The sequence below is a fragment of the Meles meles genome, chromosome 19, assembly GCF_922984935.1.
Source record: "Meles meles chromosome 19, mMelMel3.1 paternal haplotype, whole genome shotgun sequence".
Classification (NCBI taxonomy): domain Eukaryota; kingdom Metazoa; phylum Chordata; class Mammalia; order Carnivora; family Mustelidae; genus Meles; species Meles meles.
The window spans coordinates 42,466,286-42,483,867 of NC_060084.1; the positions used below are offsets into that span (position 1 = coordinate 42,466,286).

A 17,582-nucleotide genomic window follows, 5' to 3' on the forward strand; every position below is an offset into this window, starting at 1 on the left:
GTATTCAGGCTGAGTCCTTGCAATATTCACTGTTTTTTGGTTTTTTTTTTTAAGGTTTTATTTATTTATTTGACAGAGAGAGAGAGAGATCACAAGTAGAGAAGCAGGCAGAGAGAGAGGCGGATGCAGGCTCCCCGCTGAGTAGAGAACCCAGTGTGGGGCTCGATCCCAGGACCCTGAGATCATGACCTGAGCCGAAGGCAGCGGCTTAACCCACTGAGCCACCCAGGTGCCCCGCAATATTCACTGTTTGACCCAATTCAAAATTTCATGGGTTTCACCAGTGGGAATGCATAAGGACCATCCATTTAATGGCTTCCCAGCTCCATCTTAAAACCCTTGACATAAGTGACCCCACGTCATTTCACCTTTCATACATGACACTGGTACCCACCCAGTTGCTCAGGCCCAAAATTCAGTATTTATCCTTGACTCCTTCCTCTCCTTCCTTTCCTTCCCCATGTCTAATCCTCTACCTCCAGTTGGTTCTAGCTGCCAAGGTACAAGCTCACTTCTCACTATCCAGCTATTTCAGCCCCAGTGGAAGCCATGGCCAACTCTCTTCTGCGCCACTGTGAAGACTCCCCACTGATCTCCATGCTTCCATTCCTTCCTCTTGGTCCCTATCCCATTTACCATCTACACTATGGTCAACGTGGTCTTTTCAACTCTCTTGCTAAATATCCTCTCATGCAGCCTTTCTCAGGGTCTTAGAAGAGAATTAAGCCCTCTAGAGAATGGTATGAGTGACTGTTTTCTCAATTTTCCTAAGGATGATACTAGCTAATAGCCTTTTCTCTCTAATACATAGATGACCTACTTCACTGCGTGTAATGGATGCCTCAGAGTGTCAGGGCTTGATTCTCTGCAAGAACTGGGTGGAGAAGGCTGCAAAAGTTTTCTGTCACGTTTCAAATACCAATGGCTAGAGCCTACTGGGCCTTGATGACCTACAGGCCACCACATTCCCACCTCTGCAGGCTCATTCCTACTGCTTTTTTCCTGGGAATAAGAGCTGTTTTCCATTTCTCAATTACAGAAGCCTCATTCCTGCTTCAGGGCTTTTGGAGACTCGGTTCCTTCTGCCTGGAGCTCCTATGCCCCAGGTCTTCCACGGCCAGCCCCTTCTATTAGTCATTTAGGTCTCAGCTCAACTATTACCAGCTCAGAGAAGCCCTCCCTGACACCTTAAAGAGACACTGTCAGTCCCGGCTATTCCACTGCCCTTGTTTTCTTTCTTTTACAGCACTTAATCATGATCAGAAAGTGCCTTCTTCCTGTTACCTATTGTGTGCCCCCCCCCCCCCCCCCCCCAGTTAGAGCTGAGTGCCACAGGGCAGTTCTATTTTCCTCACGGCTGCATCCTCAATAACCACCAGAAAGCTTTTTCACAGAGAAGCAATCTGCAAAAAAAGAAAAAAGAAAAAAAATGCTCAGAGAGAATTTATTAGACTTTCATTATGTGCCAGTCACTGGGCTAGGAGCTTTGCAATGTGTCCTATCAACCCAGCACTATCCAGTGAAAATATAATGTAAGCTATTTTTAATTTTCTAGTAGCCACCTTAAAAGAGAAAAGAAACAGAATTAATAATAACATATTTAATTTAATCTAACATGTTCAAAATATTATCACCTCAACCTGTAACAGACTTTACAAGAGAGAAAACATTTTGGTACTCCTCCATCCCTCCTCTCTGCCTTTGGGGTCATGAGGAGTTCTGCGCTGTCTCAAAGTATGGGGACTCGTAGGCTCCCTCTTCAGGACCGAACCCCCAGTGGCCAGCAGCCAAAAAACAGGGGCTCAGCTTTCCCGCCTTTTTTGTACTCCGTGTGCACTCACCCGTCAGGGCCTATATCCCGAGAAAGAGGGCAGGCAGTCCTCAAGTGAAGCCTGAAGATGCCTTCCCGTGGCAGACGCTAAACCCAGACTGGTGTGAAACCGGGCCAGCGGAGAGCTCCGGGCCAGCAGCCCTTTTAACTGGAAATGGGCATGAAGGCGCCAGAGCAGGGAACCCAGAGCCAGGGAGCATGCGCAGGATAGCTCCAACCGGAAGTGCACCAAGAAAGAAGGGAAGCGCGGAGTGAGATGACTGAAGGCTGCGGTGTCGCTCCTGACAAGAAGCAGATGGGCCGGGATGGCAAAGCTCAAGTCCCAGACCAGCGAGCAGGGCGAGTAGAGGAGAAGGTAGTGGTGGTGTATGAAGCCGAGCTGAATCCGGAAATTGACTTCTCCACAGCAGATAAAAGAACTGTAAGTTTGGGTCTTAATGGGGGGGGGGGGGGGGTGTTCCTGAGCAGGGTCTTTGCAGGGAGGGAGCTGGACCTCAGGCCTCAGAGATTCTCCGAGGTCAGGAGAGACCGAAGGGTGGGGGGCGTGTATATCGAGAAATGAAGCAATAACAAAGCAAAGTTTGTTAAAACATTGTGCCGTGTTTTAAAGGTTTACATGGAACGAATCATACAAAAGTGTGTCTAGGGCAATACGATTGTGAAGACGATTTTAGTTGTAAGAATTAACAAGGTGGCCTGGTGACGGGACATAGTGTTTTTAAGTAGTACAGTGAATGAGATCCCGATCTCTCAATCTGGTCAGGCTGCCTCTCAAAATAATCTCATCTGGAGATAATATAAGGCGTCAAAAGTTAGTCTTCCTGTCGCTTGCTTGCTTCCAAAGGGGCGGGATCCCAGATGTTCTGTTAGGAGTTCATGAGGAGGTCTGTCCTGAGAATAAGCTGTAAGGGGGAATCTGTGGCTGGTTGGCGCCCCTGAAGGATCTTCTCATCAGGTCGCCAGGGCTGGATGGACATTGATCCCTGATGCTTACGTTAGGAATGAGTGATGAGTGTGTGGGAGTGAGGTGTGTCATGGTGGGAGAGGGTCTCTGAGACTGTCATAGTGACCCTGTGACCACACATCCTATCAGGAATTCAGTGCATCAGGGGGGAGAGACACTCTGGGATTTTAAGGTAGAGATCCTTGCCTATTGGAGAGGGAGTGAGAGAATCGTATGAAGGGAGGTTCTTGCTGTGGGAGATGTTTGAGCCCTTATTGTAGGAGCCAGGATTGTGTGGTACCTTGGAGAGGGGCTCTTGGCCCAAACAGGTGAAGGGAAGTTACTGTTTGGCAGTCTCTGACAGAGGGTCGATTGCACATGCCCAGATGTAGGCATAGGCTTGGACAAGAGAGCCAGCCCATTCAATTCAATTTTGAGTACCACCTCTGTGCCAGGCACTATGTACTGGGCGTACAATGGGAAAGAAAAGAGTTCCCATGAACCTCATGGGACTGATCTTCTTTTAGGCCAGCTCTACTAGAAATGTAATGTGTGCCACATCAGTAATCTAAAATTTTCCAATAGCCAAATTTTGGAAAAGTAAGAAGAAACAGGTGAAATTAATTTGAAGTTTAATATATTTTATTGAACCTAATAGATGCAAAAGATTATTTCAGTATATAATGCCAAAAAATTAGTAAGATACTTATATTCTTTCTTCTTTTTGTAATGTCTAGAATTTGGTATGTGCATTTTATACGCATTCATACCTTAGTTATGGTTGGTCACATTTCAGGTGCTTAGTAGCCACCTGTGGCTTGTTGCTACTGCACTGGACAGTGAAACTCTAGAGTAATATAAAGATAACAAACTGTAGATGTTGTTAGTAATGATAAATGTGCTGAAGGGGTAGCACGGGGAGTGCTGTGTCAGCCACAGAATCCCCTCGTGACTGAAATGGCTTTGGGCAGCAACCTTAAAGTGTCTTTATTGTCATTGCTTTAAAATATTTGATTATGAGGTACTTCGTACATACGCAAAAATATGATAAGCCATACTGACAAAGCCTGGTGTACACATTAGCTTTATCCATCTTAACATTTTGCATAACCTATTTGCTTCGGATCGTTTTAAGAATTCAAACATTGGGGGCACCTGGGTGGCTCAGTGGGTTGGAGCCTCTGCCTTCGGCTCAGGTCATGATCCCAGGGTCCTGGGATCGAGCCCCACATCGGGCTCTCTGCTCAGTGGGGAGCCTGCTTCCTCCTCTCTCTCTGCCTGCTTCTCTGTCTACCTGTGATCTCTGTCAAATAAATAAATAAAATCTTTAAAAAAAAAAAAAAGAATTCAAACATTACAGGGGTGCCTGTCTGGCTCAGTGGGTAAGGCATGTGACTCTTGATCTTGGGGTTGTAAGTTTGAGCCCCAAGTTGGGCATAGAGATTACTTAAAAAATAAAATAAAATAAAAATTTTTAAGATTTTATTTATTTACTTAACTGACAGTGAGAGAGAGGGAACACAAACAGGGGAAGTGGGAGAGGAAGAAGCAGGCTTCCTGCGGAGCAGGCAGCCCAATGCGGGGCTCCATCCCAAAACCCTGGGATCATGACCTGAGCCAAAGGCAGACACTTAATGACTAACCACCCAGGCACCCCTAAAATAAAATTTTTCCAAAAGATTTATTTATTTACATTTGAGAGAGAGAGTGTGCATGGAAGAGAGAGGCAGAGAAAGAGGGAGAGAGAATCCCAAGCAGACTCTTCCTGCTGAGTACAAAGCCAGACATGGGGCTCCATCCCATGACCCTGAGATCATGACCTAAGCCAAAATCAAGAGTCAGATGCCCAACTGACTGAACTATGCAAGTGCCCCAACTGTATCTCATTTTTGCCTCTGAATACCTACCATTCCACTGGATGGACGTACCATATTTTAGTTTTCCATTCTCTTCTTGATGAACATTTAGGTGGTTTCCACCTTTAAGCTCCTATAAGCGTTGCTACTGTGAGAATCATTATACCTACTTCTTTGTGTATACATGCAAGAGTTTCTAGCATATCCCTAGGAGGATACTGGGGGCACATATCCACAACTTTGTACCTCAGTCTTGGTTTCATCATTCAGGACTCTGATGAGAAACTTCAGTGACAGCAAGGTAAACCCAGCCATGCTTTGCCCGTTGTTTTACTTTCCTTTGTGTAAAATGAACATGATAATGGTACTTACTTCATAGAGTTATAAGAATTAAATAAGAACAAGTGGTAAAGTCCCTAACACAATAGCTTACACTTGGTGGGCCCTCAATACCTGGGAGCTTTTTATGTCTTATGGAGACAGGGGGTTAAAATGGTGAAAGGTCTGTGGCTTTGGAGTCTAACAACCTGGATATAAAACTTGGCTCTGCTATGTCCTCCCAGGCTGTCCTGGGAAAGGCACTTCACTTTTCTGAGCTTCCGTTTCTTTATCTGTTGGAAGAAAGCAAATGAATGTAGACACGAATATCAGTTCTGCAAGTATGAATCTGTCTGGGTCCTGATCTGACTGGAGATGGATAGCCTAATAAGAACAGCTGCCAGGGGTGCCTGGGTGGCTCAGTGGGTTAAGGCCTATGCCTTCTGCTCAGGTCATGATCCCAGGGTCCTGGGATCAAGCCCTGCATCTCCCTTCCTCTCTCTCTCCCTGCCTCTCTGCCTACTTGTGATCTCTGACTGTCAAATAAATAAATAAAATCTTTGGGAAAAAGAAAAAAAAGAACAGCTGCCATTCGTGAATATGAATAAAGTTGGGCTAATCTTTATTGAGTGGTTCTTAACTCCTATAAAGTATTATTCCCACATTACAAATAAAGAAACTGAGGCCTTGACAGCATGGCCACACGGAAGTCACATAGCTAATAAAGTGGTGGGAATGGAATTTGAACCAGGTCTGATTGATTTTTAAAAAAGCAAACAAAACAACAACAATGAAAAAAACTAAAACCTTGTAATCTAATCACTAGACAGTGTTGCCTTAATGCTTTCAGCAGCTGCCCATCATTCATAGCGGTGATTTCCAAATCTTTTTTTAGGCAATGGAAGCATTTTGTCCAGGAAAATCTTTTATGCAACATAGTAGGTAAAGCAAAAGAAGTTAGAACTAGTGCAGTTAAAGTAGGGGTGATATTCGAGGCCTGGGCAGGTTTAATCCTGACTCTGCCAGGTACTGCTGTGTGAGCCTAAGCAAATCACTTTATCTCTCTGAGATTCAGTTTCTTCATTTGTAAAATGGGGAAGTGATGACAACCTACCAGCATTGTTATGTGGATCAACTGAGATAATATATGCAAAACACTTGGCATACAGCGCGGCTCATGATAACAGCCAAATAAGGGTGGCTGTTGAAGTTGTGGCTATGGCTATGACCACCTTCACTGACCACAGGATGGAGTGGAAATCTCTCAGCCTTGCGTTCATGCCCTCCATCATCTGACCCAACCTGCATTTCTAGCCTTCAACACCTACACCATAGCCAAGCTGAATTACAACATCCCAGGCCAGGATCCTGTACTACCAGTTCTGTATGTATAGCTTTGCCCATGAAGGGGGACCATCTTTTGTCTTTTGTCCTCTCCCTTGCTCCTAAAGTATGAAGATATGCTTTTTAAAAAAAAAAAAAAATTAAACTTTTTTTTTTTTTTCAAAGATTTTATTTATCTATTTGACAGATAGAGATCACAAGTAGGGAGAGAGGCAGGCAGAGAGAGAGAGAGAGAGGAGGAAGCAGGCTCCCCGCCAAGCAGAGAGCCCGATGCGGGGCTCGATCCCAGGACCCTGGGATCATGACCTGAGCGAAAGGCAGAGGCTTTAACCCACTGAGCCACCCAGGCGCCCCCAAATTTTAAACTTTTATTAGGGAAATTTTTAAAATATTCAAAAATTAGAAAAGCTAATATAATGAACCCCCATGTGTCCATCACTTAGCTTTAGTAGTTACCAACCTTATTTCCTATATGTACCCCAGCCTACTCATCCCACCCAGATTAAATCCCAGTTTATCACTCCATCTGTAAATTCATCATTATGTTTCTCTAAGGTCAAGATTCTTTATTTTATTTTATTTTATTTTATTTTATTTATTTATTTGACAGAGGGAGAGAGATCACAAGTAGGCAGAGAGGCAGGCAGAGAGAGAGGGGAAGCAGACTCCGTGCTGAGCAGAGAGCCCAATGTGGGGCTCAGTCGGGATCCTGAGCTGAAGACAGAGGCTTTAAACCACTGAGCCACCCAGGCGCCCCAGGTCAAGATTCTTTTTTAAAAACATAACTACAGGGCGCCTGAGTGGCTCAGTGGGTTAAGCCGCTGCCTTCGGCTCAGGTCATGATCTCAGGGTCCTGGGATCGAGTCCCACGTCGGGCTCTCTGCTCAGCAGGGAGCCTGCTTCCCTCTCTCTCTCTCTGCCTGCTTCTCTGCTACTTGTGATCTCTCTCTGTCAAATAAATAAATAAAATCTTTAAAAAAAAAAAAAAGATTTGAAAAACATAACTACAATACCATTTCACACCGGAGAAAGATGAGTAATTTCTCAGTATCAACCCTATCAATGTTGTTTATCATTTCATAAATTTTTTTGGTAGTTGATTTGTTTAAATGAGGATCTACACATCGCATTTACATGATCTCTCCTTAAATTTGTTTTTATCTTTAAGTTCCTTCCCCCTTTCTCTTTTTTACCTACAATGTTTTTGTTAAGGAAACAGAGTTAATAGGCCTCTAGAATTTCTCATGGGAAATGCAGGCCTCGGGGAGAGGGGAGTGTTTGCTAATTTCTCCCTGGAACCCTTTACCAGGTTCCTCTGTACCCTTTTCCCCCCTGCAGACTAGTGGTTAGATCTAGATTCCAGAGGTTTAATCAGTTTTGGGGTTGACTTGTAGCCGGAATACTTCACAATGGTAATCCATCCCCGCTTTTGTATCAGATCTGCAGAGACAGGTCTCCTTGTAAGTCGTAAGTCGTCGTGTTGGGTGGATCCATGGGTGGATCCGTGGGTTCAGCCTGACCCACCACTCTAAAAGTCCCTGTCAGCCTTGCCTCAGTCCATTATTTTATTAAGTCTTGCAAAAAATGGCAGTATTATAATTCTATTATTCCATCTGCATTTATTAGCTACAAATCCTTGTATAAACAAAACTTGTTAGTTTGCCCTGAGGCACATATACATAAGAAAGAGAATAAATGCTTGAGCCATTCCCTTTATTTATCAGTTCTCAAAATCATGAATTGGTTCCTGGCAGCCTCTGAAGTTAACCAAAGAGGTGGTTGTTGTTGATTTACTTTTTTAAGTTTTTGTTTAAATTCCAGTTTGTTAACATACAGGGTAGTATTAGTTGCAGGTGTACAATTTAGTGATTCAATGCTTCCATGCAACCCCTGTGCTCATCACAAGTGCCCTCCTTAATCCCTATCACGCATCCCACCCACCTCCCCTCTCACAACCATCAGTGTGTTCACTATAGCTAAGTCTGTTTCTTGGTTTGCCTCTCTCTTTTTTCCCCTATGATCATTTGTTTTGTTTCTTAAATTCCACAGATCAACGAAATCATTGTTTTTTAGTCTGTCTTGAATACCTGGCTCAAAAGTTACTTCCCCTAGTGTTCTTACCCTGACTCAAAAGGGATTTCTCCCTTCTCCTGAAATTAAGCACATCTTTTCTAGTTGCATCCAGCACTTTCCATCTGTATACTTCCTTTATCTTCAGCTGGATCATAAGCTCTTAGAAAGCATTTCTACCCAGCACTTAATACAACGCCTCAGGCAGTGTTTCTCAAACTTCACTGTGCATCTGAACCATGGGAGGGGGCATGTCTTGTTAAAATGCGTATTCTGGTTCCTTAGCTCTGGTGTGGGCTGAGAGTCTGAATTTCTCCCTTGCCGGGTAATGTTAATGCTACTGGTCTAAGGACTACACTTAAAAAGAGAAATCAATTGGTTACCATACAGTGTAATATTAGTTTCAGAGGTAGAATTTAGTCATTCATCATTTGCATATAACATCCGGGCTCATTACATCAAGTGCCCTCCTTAATGCCCGTCATCCAGTTACCCCATCCTCCCACCCACCTCCCCTCCAGAAACCCTCAGTTTGTTTCCTGGAATTCAGTATCTCTTATGTTTTGTCTCCCTCTCTGAATTCATCTTATTTTATATTTCCTTCCCTTCCCTTATGTTCATCTACTTTGTTTCTTAAATTCCACATATGAGTGGAATCATATGATGTTTGTCTCTCTCTGACTGACTTATTTTGATGAGGGAGCAGGAGGCTGGATGAGGACAAAGCAAAAGCTGGCACCTTGCACTCCCTCTCCACCCGCTCCCCTCAGTAATATGTGTGACATTCCTCAGGCATCCCTGACTGCCCTAAAAGAAAAACAAATAGTTAACTTGCAGAGATCACAATCCTGCAAGACAGGAGTCTCCCTTGGTTTACCAATGTCCTAGAGATTTACAACAAAGAAGCTATCTTAACAATAGCACAATTTCCAGAGGCAAATAACTCTGTTCCTCAAGCCCTAAATAAAGTTAAATTTCTTCTAAACCCAAATCTCACTAACAAGGACACTTGATAGGAGAAATGTGAAACTTTATCTCTAGATCTCCAAGATAGTGTTGAGAATCATTCCCAAGCATATGGCCCACTGATAGACATCTAAAGGGTCTCACAAGATTTTTACTACTAGTAATAAATAACCTTTCTCCCAACAATAGCTAGCCCCTCAAGGTCCTGGAGACCTTGCTTCCAAAATTCCTTAGAGACTAACATCACCCCCTTTGTTCTCACCTACCCAACTCCTGTGTATATAATCATCCAGTCCTCAGGATAACGGGGCAGCATCTCTGTCTGCCCACAGGTCCTGTCCCCGTGCTTTAATAAACCACCTCTTTGCACCAGAGACATCTTAAGAATTCTTTCTTAGCCGTCGGCTCCGAACCTCACTCCACCGAACCTCACCTAGGTTCTAGACCTTCATCAATTTCACTAAGTATAATGCCCTCTAGTTCCATCCACATCATTGCAAATGGCAAGATTGCATTCTTTTTCATGGCTGAGTAATATTCCACTGCCTATATCTATATATGTATCTATATCTATATATGTACACATACACACCCCACATCTTCTTTATCTGTTCATTTGTCAATGGACATCTGGGTTCTTTCCATAGTTTGGCTATTGTGGACATTGCTGCTATAAATACTGGCGCACAGGCACCCCTTCGGATCACTACATTTATATCTTTGGGGAAGATAACTAGTAGTGCAATTGCTGGATCGTAGGGAAGCTCTATTTTCAACTTTTTGAGGAACCTTCATACTGTTTCCACAGTGGCTGCACCAGTTTGGATTCCCACCAACAGTGTTAAGAGCGTTCCCTTTTCTTTACATCCTCGCCACCATCTGTTGTTTCCTGAGTTGTTAATTTTAGACACTCTGACTGGTGTAAGGTAGTATCTCATTGTAGTGTAGATCCCACCAATAAGGACCACACTTTAAGTAGCAAAGAGGGGGTGCCTTGGTAGCTCAATTGGTTAAGCATCTGCCTTCGGCTTGAGTCATGATCCCAGGGTCCTGGGATTGAGCCCTGTGTCAGTCTCCCTCCTCAACCAGGAGCATGCTTCTCCCTTTGCCTGCCACTCCTGCTGCTTGTGCACATGTTCTCTCTCTCTCTCTGTCAAATAAATAAATAAAATCTTAAAAAAAAAAAAACAGTAGCAAAGAGGTATGGTGAATGTATGTGAAATTGATTTCATTCATTCAGTAAGAAGTACCCAATCTGGGGTGCCTGGGTGGCCCAGTTGGTTAAGCATCTGCCTGCAGCTCAGGTCATGATCTCAGGCTCCTGGGGTCAAGTCCCACATTCGGCTTCATGCTCAGTGAAGAGCTGGCTTCACCCTCACCTTCTGTCCCCCCACTCATGCTCTCTCACTCTCTCTCTCACTTTCTATTTCAAATAAATAAATCTTTAATTTAAAAAAAAAAAAGGCCCAGTCTCTGCCAGTTCATGGGCTCTGCCCCATTACCTTAAAATGCAAAGGGTTGTTTTATGTTTGTCTTATTAGAGTTTTAGTTTTTTAACAAATTCTTTTGAATATGTAAGAGTGCACAGAATAAAATTTTTTTTTCATAAAATCCCAAAAGACTTACAATGAAAGTGCATCAGTCCCTAGAGGTGAAAGCTGTTACTTCTTGAGTTTTATTCTAGAGCTGTTTTATGCATGTCAGAACATCTATTTGTACCATCTCTCTTTTTTTTTTCAACACATTGTTCACACTGCTCTGCTGCTTTCTTTTTTCATTTTACTATATCTTAGAGACTTTGTTCCATATCTCAACATACATCTCTACATCCCATCTAATGGGTAGCATAGTATCCACCCAAGATGCATTTGTGGCTTGTGTGAAGTATCCAGTGAAGTGTGACTCCATCCTGACTTCTTCCTCATCCAACACATTTCTCAGGGAATAGGGAGTCTCGTCTTCCATTCTTTGAATCCTCTGAATTACCTGGCCCATGTTGGTATATTTCTGTCAGTTTCATTTGATCTAATATCCATCACTCACTTACACAAACATGTCTATACTTCTTTTTTCCCCCACAAGATTCCAGTCTTCATAAACTCAAATTATTACTTTTCTCTGCAATTCCCTTATTAGTCACAAGTTACTCAAAGATACTCTCTTGTTTTAGTAATATCTTATTGTGAAATGTTACATAAGTGTGTATAAAACATATTGACAGAGTTCAGGACATGCTACCCTGTAGTATGGTGCCTAGGCATACTGAATATTTCAAGCTGAAGGAATTTGAGAAAACAGGTACAGGAAGGACTCTTTGACATTCCCCTGAAGCAGGTCCTAAGACCTTCATGTGAGAAGTGCCATCCCTATACACTGAGGAAAGGATCATTTTTATCTCCAGGAGGGAGGACACCCCCTCCCAAGAGGAATTTGAATGAACAGGCCTTGCTGAATTTCCCCCAGTTTACCACTCTGAGTTTTTACCCCCCTTGTCCTATCACATTTATCCATGACTTTCCACTCTTCACCAAACCCAGCACAAAAACACACAGTTTTAACTACTTCTTCAGGTCTTCAATTCCTTATGAAGGCTCCCATGTCATATAAAATTTATATTAAATAAATCTGTATACCTTTCTCTTTTGTTACATAGACCTAGCCAAAACCTAGGAGAGAAGACATTTTTTCCTACACTATGATATATTTAAGGAAAAAATTAAAACATAAATACTAGAAGCCTTCTGTCACCACCTCCCTCCAGGTGCCCTTCCTCTATCACGTGATGGTCTCTCCCCCAAGAAGTAACTGTGGTCCCAAATTTTGCAGTAATCATTCTCTGGCTTTCCTTTTGTCAGTGGTTCTGAAGCTTTAGTGCATCCGAATCATCTAGAGAGCCTGTTAAAATACAGATTGCTGTGCCCACCCCCAGTTTCTGATTTAATAGATGTGGGCTGGGGCCCAAGGATTTGTACTTCTTATAAATTCCCCTATAATGCTGATGCTGCTGATCTCAGGTCTATACTTTGAGAACTATTGCTTCATATCAAAGATGCTCCTGACTTGTGTGTGCTGACTCTTGGCTTCCCCTAGAACCTAGCCACTCAATACATACATCTTAAGCATCTCCCTACCTTCTTCCTCTACTCTAGTTCCTACACCAAAATCATGAGCATTCAATCTTTGCTAAATATTTTAATTGATTGTGGTACATGAGCGCCTTCCATTTTTTTTCCTTTTCTGTTGGTGATCCCATTTATAAGTTGCTTCTCATTTGTGTTGTGTGTCTATGATTTTTAGTTACCAAAAGGAAGGAGTATACGCAGCATGTACATGTCTTATTTGTCTAGTCTGGAAGCTCTTTGGAAGGAGAAGCCAAGTGAAGTTTCCGAGCATGCCACCCCAAAATACACTGCTTTTTGCATATTCATTATTTTAAGTTGAAGGCAGTTGAGAAATAGAAGATGCAGGAAGGGTTCTGTGACATTGCCCTTTCTACCTAAAAGCAAGTCATAGAATTTTCCTTGAGAAAGGTACCCTCCCTGTACCAGGAAGAGAAGACTGTTCTTATCAGCAGAGCCTGGGAGTCAACTCCAGTCTGTATAAACAAACATACTAAAATAACCTTATCTCCTATTAGTTTCCCCATGTATGTCCTAATCACTCCCACAACTTCTTGTCCCCAGTCCAAGCACCTTTGTCTTGTCAGATCTCCACAATCTGTCATTCATTGTGTAAAAAGGTATATTAGCTTTGGGGCCTACTAGCCCCTTTGAGTTTTCCTTTACCCTCTGAAGACTCCTGTGTATGTGTAAAAATATATTAAATAACTTTGTATGCTTTTCTCCTGTTAATCTGTCTTATTATGTCAGTTTAATTCTTAGGCGAGCCACAGAATTTCAGAGGGTAGAAGGAAGTTTTTGCTTCCCTACACAAGTTTAATTTCCCTTTGTAGTCCACTTCCTCAAGTAAGCTATGGGCTACAGTTTGCAAACTCAGCCACTGATAGAGGCCACCAGGCAGTGTAAATAATTGAAACTTGCCGAGGGAAATTTTACTGATCTGGAGACCACATCCTGTAAAAAGGGCAGCTGTTACTCGGATTTAAGCCAATCTCAAGTTCATTGCTCTCCAATTTTCCCAGTTTCCCAGTTGAGAAATCAGAAATAATCTCAACTAAGTCAACATTTTAAGTCCCCAGAATAGACACAGAGATTCCATACAGAACACATGTATAGAACCAAGATGGAATTCATTCCGTGTTTCAAGACCTTTGCAGTGGGTGGACGGACGGATGGATGGATAGGATGGATGGATGGATGGATTGGTGAGGGAGTCATTAATGAATCTGGGTATTGGGGCAGCTCTCTGGGGGAATGAAGGGAACATATCATTGTTGAGCATACCTACTGTAGGCCCAGCCCTGTGTAAGGGGCTTTACCTACCTTATCTCTTTTGACTTTCATAACAACACCACAGGGTAGTTATTATCATTCTTGTTTATTTCCACTCTCCTCGCACAGATAAAGAAGCGGAGGTTGAGAAAGGCCCAGGATCACATGACTAGTTTTCTTTATTTATAACCTACCTAATTCTTTAAAAAGGATTTTAGATGCGCTCATATGATTTCAGCTGGCTTGTGAGCCTTGGATTCCAGATAGCTCTCTTATAACAAATTGCCCCCACCAAGGGAGTCAGGTTCTCCGAAGACAGGTGGGGAAGGTACCAGTAGTTCAGGGAACAGGTCTGATTCCTTGAAGATCTTAGTAAACAACTCACAGCATTGTGCCCTTAAGTATGTCAGCGGGTACTGAGGAATTAAGACACACGGGATCTCTTACCATCTTGATAACACCTCCCCACTTCCTCCTACATCACTGCTTACTACCCTCTTAGAATTCAAGATTTCTGCCTACCAGCCTTGGAACATACTTCATCCTAATTCCCTTCTAGAGCCCAGTGGGATAAGGACAGACACAGATACAGGAGCTGGTAGGTTGGAAAACATTTTATTGGTGTTACTGAGCCCCAAGAGAGTGCTTATAGAATGGTGGCCAGAGCCCACACTAGCCCCTCTTCCAGCGGGTGTCAGCAGTGCTTGGTCTTGAAGGGAACAGTCACTGGGCATCAGGAGTTGCACTCCTCAAACCCTTCAGCTGGAGGGAGAGAGGGTGTGGTCAGATTGGGGACCCCTAGGTGCAGGGAGCTGGAGTCCCCCATGAGTAAGCCCAGGACAGCATGGGGCAGAGATAGGAATCCCTGCCTTGCTCTGAGTTCTCATTCTCTAAATACAGTAGCTGAGACTTCCCTTAGCTCTAGTGAGAGAACGGTTTATCCTCTGTTACCCATCCTCACCCTTCCTCCCACATCATTGGCTTCTTCCCTCCCCACCAACTTCTATCCTACTGCCCCATCACCTCTTACCTTAGGAAAGGCATCCCAGTTGAGGAAAGGAAGTTTCCTTTTGATAGACTAAAAGAGGAAAAAAGAAGGAGAGTGATGTGATACAGGGCAGGTGAGCGCAGATCAGTGAGTGAGCTCTCCGGAGTGGCGATGGTGTTATCATTTACCATTAGAGGAAGGACTCGTATTTCCTGAGCCCTTACTCTGTGTCTGCCTTATACTAACTGCTCCATAGGCATGCTTTCATTTGGTCTGCACAGCTACCTTTTGAGGTAGGTCCTGTCAAGCCCACATCAGAGATGAGGAAGCTGAGGCTCAGAGGCAGTTGTGTGAGGACCCGTAGCAAGCACGTGCTGAGTCATGTGACACAGCCTCCAATGCCCATGCTGTGTCTGCCTTTGCCTTCTAAGTGTGACCAAGACACCTGACCTAGGACCTCAGTTTCTTCATAGATGCTAAAAGGACTCAAATAAACTCCTGTCTGGTTAGCTTCTGCCTTTTCTGGAATTGTCTTTGTGGCTCTGCTCCCCCACTGCTGCATTAGGAAAATAGGTGTGGCCATGTCAGTGTCCCGAAGGAACTTTTTTTCTGTCAAGCAGGGCAGTTACTACCTCCTAGAACTCGGGAAAGAACTGAAAGGGCTAGAACTAGAAAGCGTTGACCATCCGCTGGAGAGACCGCAGTCAAGGAGAAGAAGGGGTGCCCACATACTTACCTCAAAGAGGGCATGCCAGTTCAGGAATTCTTCAGGCTTAAAAGCCTGTGGAGACAGGGAGACAAGAAGAGGGTCAGTGCCAGGGGAGGGCAGAGCTCAGCCCCCGGAAAAGGGGAGGGGTCCACGGCAGCTTTGCAAGCTGTCTACTAAGGCATTGGTCTCCTTTATGGTGTGGCTGTTGGGGTGGGGGCGGCCCTGGAGAATGGTACTTACAGAGCGCAACTTGTCAATGTTCAGGAAGTTCGCGTTAAAGGCCTAGGCAAAAAGACGGGTGTTAAGAAAGTGGCGAAGGAGCACAGAAAGGCGCACAGACAGAGGTTGGAGTGTGGGAAAACAGGGTGTTTACCTCAGGGCCTGCTGCATAATTACCAATGGTGGTTTCTTCCTGGAAAGTGAAGGGGACAAAAACCAAAAGATCACATAATGGCAAGTCCTGGTCCCCAGACCCTCTCTGCCAGCCCTGCCTTCCTCCACAGGCCAGTCCCCAGGATTGTATCCCGTTCTCCACCATAGGGCCTCAGATAGCCTGCTCTGTTCCAGTAAGACAGACGGTTAACAGCAAGGCGAAGAGGAGAGATGGGAGAATGGCATGTGTGAGACAGAGAAGCTAAAAGCCTGGGCCTGCATCCTTGGTAGGCAGCAGGTGCAAGAGGTGGAGAAGAGAGGACTCCTCCCAAGAAAATCAGCCTAGTGTTGCTGTGCAGTTGACTTGGGGTGTTCTCGAGACTCCTAAGCTTAGCACATAGAGCTGGGTGGGGGAGACTGGCATGCAGGTAGGAGCCAGGCTGCTGAGACGCCCTGCCTGCCTTTAATTGATTGAGGTTGGCTTGCTTTGGGACTTTATTACCACCAAAATCAGAGTCACCATTTCCCTCCCCCATATAGTCACTGCCCTGGACCTCAGTGCACCCCATCTTGTCCCTCTCCCTGCTTTAGTTGCCCAGTTTCATTGTCCCTTATTTCTTCCTTTCCACAACAAAGTTCACAACGGGGCATCCTATAGGCTTGACCCAAGTTTTTAGTTCTCATAGTAGTTTGGCTTGTTTTTTAGTTTGAATAAAACATTTTAAATTAATATTAAATTAGTATTAGTATCAGTATTTAAATTAGAATTTATGTATTCTATACATCAGATTTCTGGTTTCTCCCGAAAACTTAAAAACTCTGGCCACACTGGGTACATTTTCCTGCTTAGCAGAAGTCCGATGGTATACAGACTGTCCCTTTTTAGATCAGGCAGGTTCGCTCCGCCAGCCCTCCTGCTCATTGACTTCACTTGCTTGGATCCCAAGCAATTGTGTGTGTGACCCCATCTCAGACTTTTAAATCTAGCATGGACAGTCTCCCCCAACCTTGGGAGAAGATGGGGCCTCCAGCTTCCTCCTGATTGGAGACTGCCTCCTAAGGGTCCTTGCTATGGCCTAGGCTCCAGAGACAGTAGGAAGCTCCCAGTCACCTGGAAACCATTTCCTGGGAGACAGATGAAACACAGGTGAAGCTGAGCCCAGATGACGACCTCAGCCCCTTTTCTCTTCTCTCAGGATTCAGTTGTCTAGCCTCAGCCTATACTCTCACCAGCCCCTCCAGAAATAAAGCACCTCGGTCTACATGTCTTCCTGGGAATGCTTTGTCTCTTTCCTCCTTTCTTCCCTTCCTCAGAGTCCCTGCTTTTTGTTCTGCCTCTGATAATCTCCAAAAATAGGTGCCATGCATCCAGTAATGCATTGCAGGTAAAGAAATGGAGGACTCAGCGAGGTAATAGGTAAGAGAAAGAGAATTCAGGTGATGTGCTCACCTCGGGACTACCCAGGGAAGCCCCCTGAGCAGAGTGGAGCGCCAGAAGAGAGAGAAGAACCACAGCAGGAAGAACTGGGATCTTCATGGTGTCAAGTTTGGGGTGCTCTGAGGCGTGGCCTCACCACTTGCCCTTTATATTCCCAGGGAGGTGGATGTGAGCAGAAGTGGGGTCCCCACCCCACTGACTCACCTCCAGCTCCCATCACCCACCCCCGGGGCTCTGGCAAGGGGAGGTGTAGACTGTTCCCCACTTACCTTGGATTTCTCAATTCGCATTCTCCCCCAGGCACTAGGAAGATGAGATGGCAATGGGCTGCTTCATGCCAATGGAGCTGGGATGGA

At 44.4% G+C, this 17,582-nt stretch overlaps 1 protein-coding gene across 1 annotated transcript; it reads right to left on the reverse strand.

The window, feature by feature from the left end:
- Nucleotides 1–14,346: 14,346 nt before the first annotated feature.
- On the reverse strand, nt 14,347–17,325 carry LOC123931575 (keratinocyte differentiation associated protein). The gene is made up of 6 exons (XM_045988916.1): nt 17,239–17,325; nt 15,790–15,828; nt 15,657–15,698; nt 15,444–15,488; nt 14,750–14,797; nt 14,347–14,481 (listed from the first exon to the last, which is right to left on the reverse strand). The coding sequence occupies exons 1-6, from the start codon at nt 17,323–17,325 to the stop codon at nt 14,443–14,445; spliced, it is 300 nt and encodes a 99-aa protein (XP_045844872.1). The 3' UTR covers nt 14,347–14,442.
- Between the last annotated feature and the right edge of the window lie 257 nt (nt 17,326–17,582).

Excerpts from the sequence above, each read along its gene's own strand:
- LOC123931575 (XM_045988916.1), bottom strand. The coding sequence starts at position 17,325 with ATGAAGATCCCAGTTCTTCCTGCTGTGGTTCTTCTCTCTCTTCTGGCG. Across the intron at positions 14,798-15,443 it reads ACTGGCATGCCCTCTTTGAG|TCTATCAAAAGGAAACTTCC; the intron begins GTAAGTATGTGG and ends TTCCTCTTTTAG. Across the intron at positions 14,482-14,749 it reads ACTGGGATGCCTTTCCTAAG|CTGAAGGGTTTGAGGAGTGC; the intron begins GTAAGAGGTGAT and ends CTCTCCCTCCAG.